This window comes from Trachinotus anak, unplaced genomic scaffold, assembly GCF_046630095.1.
Source record: "Trachinotus anak isolate AG129_WGS33_773 ecotype Australia unplaced genomic scaffold, CSIRO_AGI_Tana_v1 ptg000010l, whole genome shotgun sequence".
In the NCBI taxonomy this organism is placed as follows: Eukaryota; Metazoa; Chordata; class Actinopteri; order Carangiformes; family Carangidae; genus Trachinotus; species Trachinotus anak.
The window spans coordinates 2,507,406-2,517,752 of record NW_027273861.1 but is presented as its reverse complement, the minus strand read 5'-3'; the positions used below and the strand labels follow the sequence as shown (position 1 = coordinate 2,517,752).

Below are 10,347 nucleotides of genomic sequence, written 5' to 3'. Positions count from 1 at the left end.
GATCAGTATTTGTGCTGTTGGACAGCGGATAAATTAGCCCACATTTATAACTAGTGGTCATGTGATTTGTTCGCCACGCCTCCTGTTTGATTGTATCGCAGACAGTGCAGATGACGCACTGAGGTTCAGTGTGAAAATGGCTCCTTTCCCGGACGAGGTGGATGTTTTCACTGGCCCACACTGGCGAATGAAGCAGCTGGTGGGCTCATACTGCGATAAGGTGTGTTCAAATAAATGTCGGAGTTTAATTTGTAGCTTAACGACGGAATATGTGATGGTGTTTGGCCCACGGACGAGTGAACGCCAGCTAGCACGCTAGCTAGCTTGTTTCTGTAAAACTCAGGATTGAGTCAGGCGAAGCAGATGCTACCGTCGGATGAATGTCTGACGACTACATTGGGGCCGTTCGGTTGCTCCGTTGTTAGGTTTATGAACGGGAAGTTGGCGTTACATGTGGTTGTTTACTTAACCAGCACTTTGGGGCATGTATTAGTTTGTTCTTAATCAATTTTCAATAACCAACCCACTAAACAGCTAAGGCTTGCTAATAGTTTTAGCCACCTTAACTAACTTACAGGATAGCTTGTTATGTAACATGCTCTAAGCGTCACAACACACTTTCTAATGATCCAACACACGTTGTTACGGCTTTAATATTGAGAGTTTCCAGACTGCCTGTTAAAATCTGCTCGTTAGATGTTACGTGTCAGATAAGCACATTTAGCTACACAAGCTAATACACGGCGCTAACGCAATCTACGTATACAGCGTGCTGCTGTAATGTTAGTTTACATTCTGTGTCATAACGCTTCATCAGCTGTTTTTTGGGGGGGTTTAAGAACGAACTACCATTGTGATTTAACGCCACCAGCAGAAGTGTCGATGATTGTTTATCTTAAAAATCTCAATGTAAACACAAATGACCTTTAATGATAAATCTCTCGTTTGTTTTCCCTCAGCTGTCAAAAACCAACTTCTCGAACAACAATGATTTCCGCTCCTTTCTTCAGTCACTTTGCGCCACCTTTAAGGAGTTCAAGATGCATGAACAGATTGAGAATGAGTGCATCATTGGCCTGTTGCAACAGCGCTGCTGCACTGTGTACAATGTGCACTCTGACAACAAACTCTCAGAGATGTTGTCCCTCTTTGAAAAAGGGCTGCACAGCGTTAAGGTAAATATAGCTCTTTATTTTAAAGTATAGATCATTGTAGATAGATAATTGAACTCTTCACCTGTTTTAAATAAATGACTCAGCAGAAAAAATACTAGGCTTTACTTAAGGGGAGTCATATGAGTTCTGCAGGGCTCAGCTGATACTTCTTACTCAATGGTGGGTTAACACACTGTCATTAGAATAACTATTATGTTAGACACACAAAGATGGCAGTACCAGAATAGTTACATCATGTACAAGTGTTAATTATAAAGACAGGAAATTACACTCTGTTCCTTTTAAATGTAGAGTAATTCATATCAAAGCTATGTGACAAATTGTAGCATACAATTACATAAACCATGTTTTTGTCACAATTCTGTGGGCTTAAAACTTGAGATTTAATCTAATAAGAAATTGGCCAAATGTAGAAAGAAGTAAACTGAACTGCATAATAGAGGGAGGATTGTTTTTGTGATCTGCTTAACAGGAGACAAGAGTTATTGTTCTCTCCCAAGCCATGGCCAAACCAAAAAATGTGCTCTCCAGAATGATGCAATTGTGTAAATCTTAACTTCCGCTTCTGCCCCAGTCAGTTTGTAAAGCAGAGAGGAATATTTTTCTGCTTTGGATTGAGATCTAGCACTCTGTCTAAACGAAAAGATGTTCTCCTGAGATAATAATACTGTGCTGACATTTTTTTTCAATAGTTGGATTACCTTATTCTGACTTTTCCATGTCTAATAATCCAGCCATGTAACTTAATTACATTTGGTAATTAAGATGAAAAATACTAAAATATTACTAGATGTTGCAGACAGTATTGTAAAGAAGTGTCAACAGCCGTGTTCTTCAAGGGATTCCATGTATTAATAATCGTTGTGTGTTTTTAGAGTGAATATGAGCAGCTTAACTATGCCCAGCAGCTGAAGGAGAGGCTAGAAGCTTTCACACAGGACTTTCTGCCCCACATGAAGGAAGAAGAAGAGGTACAAAATGTTCAAATCTCTAAATGTTTCTAATGTAAACATACTTTAATAAATTGATTTCTCAAAGAATGGGTAAGACTAAATTCAATGTTCATGGACAGATGAAAACTGACAATAAATGTATAGAAACCTATTTAAAAATGTCTTTATCCATAACTCAGTGTATTGCACATTTTCAAGCTTGTTGTAAACTAAGTAGATTATTTGCAGGTATTTCAGCCTATGCTTATGGAGTACTTCACCTATGAGGAGCTCAAGGACATAAAGAAACAGGTGATAGCACAACACTGCAGCCAACAGCAGTGGGACTGTGCTGCTGAGGTGCTGAAGGGCTTCAGTTTGTGGAGCCAGGCAGAGGAGCTGCAAAAGGCCTTCAAATATGCTGATCACGAGAAGACAGACTATGGTTAGTGAGTATAGTCACAAATGTTAAAACTTTCTTTTCAAGCTGGTGGTCATCAGGATCATGATCTTAGATATTTCTCATACCTGAGGTTCATGGATATACAAGCCTTAAGCGGAGCACTATCTTTAGTTGTCATTGTCACCCGTGTCCATTGCCATTGCTGTTGAATTTGAAAATTCCAGACACTGGTTTCAGCCGGTAAATGAATGACTCGCTCACCCTGCTTGTCTGTGTACAGAAGGCTCAGAAGAAGAAAGACACAAGTCTGTACTTTTTTCAAATGTGCGCTCATAGAAAAGTTTGTCTAACTAATGCAAACAATATTGTGGGATGGACAGTTAGTGACAGTTTTGATACTTTATCAAGTAGAAACACCAAAAGTGCCAGTCCCAGCTTCTAAAATGTGAAGATCTGTTACCTTTTTTCTTTATACCTTTGAGCTGTTTGGCTTGAGGTCAAGATTTGATGAAAAATACCTGTTTGAATAAAAAATGAAAACAGTCCAATAGTGTTGTATTATACTAGCAGCAAGTGTTCCAGTGAGCCAGCATGAACAATATTAACAGCCTGAAACTGAGGCAGCTAAATGGAATTCAGTCAATTCACCTTTATTATTTACTCTTGTGCTTTTCCTTCTCTTCCGCCCTTTGCGTAAATGGTACAATGTTAAACTATTTAAGTCATTAGCTTCATTAAAGGATAAATTGTCTTGGAAGTGGATGATATTTGTAAAAGGCTCATTTCGCAATTGGAGTACTTGAGTTACAAGCCAAACACTTTTGTCCTCTTCCTCAGAACTGGAAAAGAAGAGGGATTCTTCAGCCCACATCTCCCAGCTCCCTACAGAAATTATGCTGAGGTTGTTCCATTACTTGGGCCCTGAAGATCTGTGTCGCTGCAGTCAGGTTTGCAGCTCTTGGTCAGAGGTGGCTAAGACTGGCTCTCTGTGGAGGCACTTGTACCCTGTGCGCTGGGCCAGAGGTATGCTGCTGCAGGCTGGTGATTATCTTATGGACCAAAATATTTTTCTGGCAATTTAGAATCACCATTCTTGGGCAATTTACTTTATTGCTTTCATGGAAGTATATCATGGTGATGCACTGCTGATACATGTTTGTGTGTCTATCATGTAGGTGATTATTACAGTGGCCCACCTGGAGATCTTGACCAAGAGCCAGATGAAGAGTGGGTGAAGAGTCGGCAGAATGAGGGTCGGGCCTATCAGGAATGGGATGAGGATGCTGATGTTGATGAGTCTGGTGAGGTTTTGCCTTTACACCTCTGTTCGTGACTAAAATTTTATTTTTAAAAAAGGTTGTACAACCACTGTTAATGCAGCACTTGAAACATGTAATGTCCTTTTCAGAAAGAAGCTGCCCAAAATGTGTCATTTGTGCTCTTGCTAGATTCACCTTGCCTTTGGCAAGCCATTAAATCACAAGTGTGTGCAATTTAAAAACACAGCTAGCACTGTTTTTAATACTCTGCAGTGTATCAGTCAAGAATTTGTTTACACTTGCAGCTGTTAGAGAGGTTGATGTAATGAAATCTTATCAGATTGTGCATCTAAAAAAAGTCAACAAAAACTAGTCTTCATTAACTGTGGTATCAAGAGGCATGGGCAGCTGGGTTTGACATTTCCAGTTAAAACAGTGCACAATAGTTTCTGATTGGCTGTCCTGTTTGTTAGCTTAATAAAACCATAGTGTGATAAAATCTAAATGTGTTTGCCCAAACAAAGCATCCCACCTTTATGTTTTTGTGGTGAAACCATTTATTCACCTTTTATGAATTTGAAAGATGCTGCCTCCAGACCTCAGGTAGTGAACAGACCTGCAGCATAGTGACTGGCAATGCTTAGTAGACCATTCTATAAAGCCAATGATCCAAACTGGCTCTATATTAAAATTTAGTAATTATGTCGTACGTGTTATCATTCGTTGCCTTGTCAGATGAGACGGGCCTTTCAGTGGGCTCTGTGGCCATTAGCACTGCTCAGCGAGAAAAGAGGCTGCTGAATGGGATTATCCAGAACCTGCTGCCAGCTGTGGGTCCGTCTGTCAAGTCCTTGGTTCTGGCATACAGTTCTACAGTGTCGAGTAAAATGGTATGGAGTTCAAACTCTTTATTTTCACACTGTAATTGCCCAGTACCCAGTTAGACAGCACTGTCTTGTGGAAATGAATGTTGACTATATTTTTGTCCTTTTTCAGGTCCGTCAAATCCTTGGCCTCTGCCCCAATATTACTCATCTGGATCTGACCCAGACTAACGTTACAGATGTTGCATTTGACAGGTAATTATTAAAAATAATTCAAATGTATCCTAAAGTGATTATGCACAGTAGCTTTGGCATTATTAAAGTTTATTTCCTAGGTTCACAGTGTATGAAGATTAAGTTGCTAAATTTGCCTAAGGCCAGTCCCGGTCAAATTTTTTTATGTATGCGTGAAACTCAGCACCATGTTCCTTCTATCCTCCTTCTTACAGCTGGTCATCTCTTGGGGCTTGTCTCTCTCTGGAGCACCTGGATTTGTCGGGGTGTGAGAAGATCACTGACTACACCCTGAAGAAACTGTCTGTTGGGCTGGGTGACCTCATGACTTCCACCTGTTTTGACAAGCGTTCAGACCGGCGAGCCAAGCTCCTGAAAAGCTCCCCAGTACCCATCACACTCATGGATGAGAGAAACCTACATGCAGTTGGACGAAAGCGGCATGCCATTGTTTTCAAGCAGGGGACTGGACGTTGGGGCGCGGCCTGCACACCCACACAGGTGTGGGTACTGGACTCCTCAGACCTTGCTGATATTGAAGATGCTGCAGCGTGGAGCCGGCGTGGTGGGATGTCTCTTCCTGATGCAGAAAGCTTTGTTGAGACGCAGCTAGTGGGAAGCTCATGCTGTTGCAGGAGGAGCAAGAGGCGTGGGCACAGGACTGGCTCAAATGCCTCCTATTTACATCAGCAATATGCCATGTCTGGGGAAAGGCTCTGTGGTCACTCAACCTGCTGCACTAGTGACATGGCCCTCAGGACTTTTAGTGGGCCCCAGTGTGAGTCAGGCACCACCAGAAACATCACTGCAGAATTTCGGACTAAATGCTCCTCATTTGGGAGCCTGCAGTGTCTGGAGCCTGAAAACAGGACTAATCCGTCAGAGGCAAAACGCTCACTGAGATTTCTCAGTCTCTCTGGATGTTATCAAGTCACTGATTTGGGTTTGAGGTAAAGATCATGCATTGTTGTTTTATTCTGTTTTACCTGAAATTGTATGATTTTCCAACTTACATTGATTATTTGGTGGTCAATATCTTTAGAAACTAATGTGAAGCAGTGACATGAATGAGTTGTCTGTGATCACAGGAACACACCACTTTTTGTCAGGAGCATTAATGCAGTTTCAAAGCAACATTTTAATGGCAAGTGTGGTGAGAGGTGGGAGATCTGATGAGCTTATTTCATGGACGATCATAGTTTGGCCTTTGTCTATTCAGATGAATTGTACACATTGTGTCATCAAAAGGTGATATATTTAGACAGTCAATTTCAAATCACTGCGAACCAGGCCATTGTTAATGGTTACACATTAGCCCGCTAACTTCAGCCGGCAACGGCAGTCCTTGTTCTGCTCTACAGGTTTGATGAGCTTGGCATAGAGGCACATGTACCAGTTCTCCACCTGAGTGGAACAAGGAGACCTGCCTGCAGGCAGGGAAACGCAAAGAAAGACAAGCCAGGCTAGCTCATCAGTGGGGACTGAACTTTCAAATCAAACACTTATAGATGTAACATCTCATAAATAAAAAGTGTGACTGGTTGTGACACACTTTCTAAACAGTATTGTGAGTGAAAAATAGAGGCAAGCAGACAAACAAACAAGCGTCAAAGTGGAAGAAAAGATATGAACCACAACTTTTGGTCAGGACTTTCACAATAAAATCAGAGCAGAAATAGGATACAGATTGTGATTCTGCTCAAAATTATGGTCCCATGATTTTTTGGCCAGATCTCCCACTCTGAGTGTAGTTACTGTCAAAAGCAGCTGATGTTGTAATAACTTGTGTGAGTCATTTGTGCTACTCCTCCTCCCTTTAACCCTTCTTACAGTTTGGGTGAGATCCAGTGTGAGTGAGGTTACGTAAAATGGAGAAGAAGAAATCCTCATCAAGTTATGTTTCCATCAGTTATTATCTGAATTCAGTTTATTAGGAGAGAAAGGCATGGTATATTAGATTTGCTACAGTCAACAGTACTGGACTATCAGTGTTCATCATGTTCCCACTGTTGTCATGCACATTGTTGAACCTACAATGAGGTTGCATTGCACTGCGTTTGTTCCAGGGCTCTGTCTCAGCGTGGAGGGCTTCCTGTCCTGGAGCATCTCAACTTGTCCGGCTGTCTCTTCATCACTGAGGTGGGGCTGCAGGAGCTAGTGTCAGCCTGTCCTTCCCTCAATGACGAACAGTTCTATTACTGCGACAACATCAACGGTAACACAAGTGAACCTGTCAGGGCTATTTTTTCCCTTTGCAACACACAATCATACACGCCCATGATCTAGACAAAGATATTTGACCTGTGTTAATGTTCAACTCTGGAGACAGAAATGATTTTACCTGTTACACTGTTTGGCAACTGTAACAAATATTACTAACCCCACTCACATAGCATGTGTCCAAGTGTAAGTAACCGGTGCTGCTGAGGTGGAAGGTAAGTGGGCATTACAGCAGCCAGTATGATGCTTTCAGTTGAGTGCTGTGCATTTGATTTATTTAAAGGTTCTGTAAACAATTATCACTGCCACTAGATGTCGCACTAAACCATCAGAATCTCAGATCAAAACAAATGCTTTGTCAGCCACACCTCTGGCCTCTGTTTGCCCCTGCTCTAGCCATCACTAATGAATACTGACATGTAGCATCAAGTAACTGACACATGGAGGAGTAGAAAACCAGCTGGAGCCTTTAGCAGCTTGTAGGGTTCTCCATCTCAGTAAAGTCAGACCAGTATTGGCTCCACTTTATGGATGTTTTGATGGTCCTCTGGCTGACAGTCTGCCTGTGCTCTGGGCTCATCTTTTTGTCAGAGGTCTTTTAAGACTAAAACATGGTTTCTTTAGTGGAAGAAACTCTGGAAGATGGCTCTCACCTGAATGCTGCTTACTGCACTTTGCCATCTCATGTGTGGGCAGAGCCTGTGTGTTTATAAATGTGGGGGGGGCCAGCAGTTTAACAGGAGGGACTCACATGCACGTGCTACCAGACCGGCTACTAAAACAAAGACCAAAGAAACTTGGATTACATCACACATAGAGGCGGCAAGACTTTGCTCTCTTCTCAGGACGCCATGACTCCACTATATCTTTACATAGAAAATAGTCGTTTGCTGCCATATTGTTTAAAATCTCATTTACAGAACTTTAGAATTAAGAAAACTATTAGATTGTTGTGGATATGAGGGTGTGTATAAGCTTTTGAACTTGTGCCATGACATGCAGTTCAGCAGATGACCGTTGTGTGGTGTTTCTCTCCAGGTCCTCACGCAGACACGGCCAGCGGCTGCCAGAACCTGCAGTGTGGCTTCAGAGCCTGCTGTCGCTCTGGAGAGTGATCCTGCCTGCTCTCCTAAAATGTCACGTGTCCTTGTTATTGCACTTTATCCTGGGAATACCATTTGCTGTATTTTGTGTCACTCAAAAATGTTTCTGGATGAAACTGTAATTTTGCTCCTGTTTTTTCCATTTCCATCTATATTAAATGGAAACAATCCTTTAGAGAAGGAAAACAGTAAAGGGAGGATAATAGATTGAAGCCTCTGCAAATGTACATCCTGGTTCCTTTTTGGTTTTGAAAAGTAAAAACTAGAGAAACATGAACACCAAGTACGCAGTGTTTTCTGTAGTTAAATTTTTTTCACTAAAACTATACTAATTTATGTAAGTATGCTTCTCCCCTTGTTTAGTTGACCCATTTCTAATCAGCAGAGTGTTGACTGACTGTAATGTCAAAGTGTTGTTTTACCTGTTTTTATCTTAAACAAGCTTTGTCATTGAATGGAGAGGGTGATGTGGAAAATTAAACAGGAGTGAACTGTCTCCCCTTAGACTGATGCTGACTGTTGTGAACTGCTGTCATGTTGATCTACACATACAACAATGAGCCAATGACCACTCATATATGAAGTGAATAACACTGAATGTGAGATAATTAAGACATTTAACATTTTAATAGGTTGACATTTTACTGTATATAAACAGGAGGTCTCTCTACAGAAGGTTTTCAGCCAGCGTTATGGGAGTTTACAGGCCTGTGTCCTGAACAGTCTTTGTTGGTATTTCAGAAGATGTTTGGCATTAAATGGCATGGGACCTCTCTGCATTGTTGCATTATTTCCATCAGAAGAATTAAGTCAGGTCGATGGATGCCATCGATGAGTAATACAGTAATAATTCTACTATAGTTTATTTTTCAATAACATATTGGATTGTGAAGTGCCAGCACTGTTTAAGTCTTAGTCATGAGTATTGGTACAGTGCCCCTTCACTTTGTCCCCTCATCAGTCTACAGTCAGTCCATCATGACAAAATGAAAACAGAATTTTAGAAATTTTGGAAATGTGTTAAAAGGAAAAACTGAAAATATCACATTAACATAAGTATTCAGACACTTTACACAGTGCTTAGTTGAAGCACCGTTGGCAGTGATGACACCCTCCAGTCTTATTGGGTATGACACAAACTTTGCACACCTGGATATGGGGGTTTTCTCTTATTTTTCCCTGTCAGGTTGGATGAGGACCATCAGTGGAAAGACATTTACAGGAGATTTTTGATAGGACTCTGCTGGGCCCCTCATGGACAGTCAGAGGTGTCCCCAAGTCCAGTCTAAGGTCCTTAGCTCTGGACCAGGTTTTCATTAAGGATCTCTCTGTACTGTGCACCATTCAGCTTTCCCTCAGCCCTGACCAGTCTCCCTGTCCCTGCTGCTGAAAAAATACCCCCACAGGCTGATGCTTCACTGTTTGGATGGTATCAGGCAGGTGATGAGCAGTGCCTGGTTCCTCCAGACTTAACATTTAGAACTGAGACCAAACTGCTCAATCTTGGTGTCATCAGGCCAGAAGATCTGGTTTCTCAAAGTCTGAGTGCTTCAGCTGTGAGAGATCAATGAGGAGAGGCTTCTTCCGACCTCTCGAAGCCACGAAGCCCAGGTCATTGGAGTGCTGCAGTGATGACTGAACGATGGAGGCCACTGTGCTCCTGGGAACCTCTGATGCAGCAGACACAGTCCTGTCTCTGGGCTTTGCAGGCAGTTCTTTCCTCCTCATATCTTGGTTTTTTTCTCTGATGTGCATTGTGCGGATCCTTATACAGACAGGTGGACTCCAATCAAGGTGTAGAAACATCTCAAATACAATCGGGAGAAATAGGAGGAACCTGAGCTGAACTTGGAGTGTCATAGTAAAGTGGCTGATTACTTACGTCAGTGTGATATTTAAGTTTTTCCTTAAATTTGTAAAAATTTGTTGTCAAAGCTTGACGTATGCAGAATTGTGTCATTACGTAAGTATCATATTTCAGCTTCAAGGGAGCGTGAATTAGGCCCTGCATACCTGTGGATCACTGACTACTACTGACATCTGGTTTTGATTTTCTGTTCTTTGCAAACTTACAGCTGTTAAAAAGAAAAAGATGTGTTCCATCCAAAGCTGTCAGTCTGACACCTCTGTTAGATCTGAGTTATTAGCAGTCACAAAATCACACACAGTCAGATACTTTGTAACTGATGCAAATAAA

At 41.6% G+C, this 10,347-nt stretch overlaps 1 protein-coding gene across 3 annotated transcripts; it reads left to right on the top strand.

Annotated features, from left to right (window-relative positions):
- Positions 1-101: 101 nt before the first annotated feature.
- fbxl5 (F-box and leucine-rich repeat protein 5) lies at positions 102-8,925 on the top strand. 3 transcript variants are annotated; one of them, XM_071486819.1, is made up of 11 exons: positions 102-220; positions 960-1,175; positions 2,051-2,146; positions 2,357-2,552; positions 3,348-3,533; positions 3,686-3,811; positions 4,505-4,659; positions 4,766-4,848; positions 5,043-5,777; positions 6,894-7,042; positions 8,086-8,925. In XM_071486819.1, exons 1-11 carry the CDS (start codon positions 137-139, stop codon positions 8,160-8,162), a joined length of 2,103 nt encoding a protein of 700 aa, XP_071342920.1. In that variant the 5' UTR covers positions 102-136; the 3' UTR covers positions 8,163-8,925. The 3 variants fall into 3 exon arrangements, with proteins under 3 accessions (XP_071342920.1, XP_071342919.1, XP_071342921.1); XM_071486818.1 differs by having other exon boundaries at positions 3,348-3,551; positions 8,086-8,646; XM_071486820.1 differs by lacking the exons at positions 6,894-7,042; positions 8,086-8,925 and adding an exon at positions 6,660-6,820 and having other exon boundaries at positions 3,348-3,551.
- The last annotated feature ends 1,422 nt before the right edge of the window (positions 8,926-10,347 follow it).

Coding starts and splice junctions, on each gene's coding strand:
- fbxl5 (XM_071486818.1), top strand. CDS start 137: ATGGCTCCTTTCCCGGACGAGGTGGATGTTTTCACTGGCCCACACTGG. Junction 2,553..3,347: donor TCACGAGAAGACAGACTATG/GTTAGTGAGTAT, acceptor CCTCTTCCTCAG/AACTGGAAAAGAAGAGGGAT. Junction 7,043..8,085: donor TTACTGCGACAACATCAACG/GTAACACAAGTG, acceptor GTTTCTCTCCAG/GTCCTCACGCAGACACGGCC.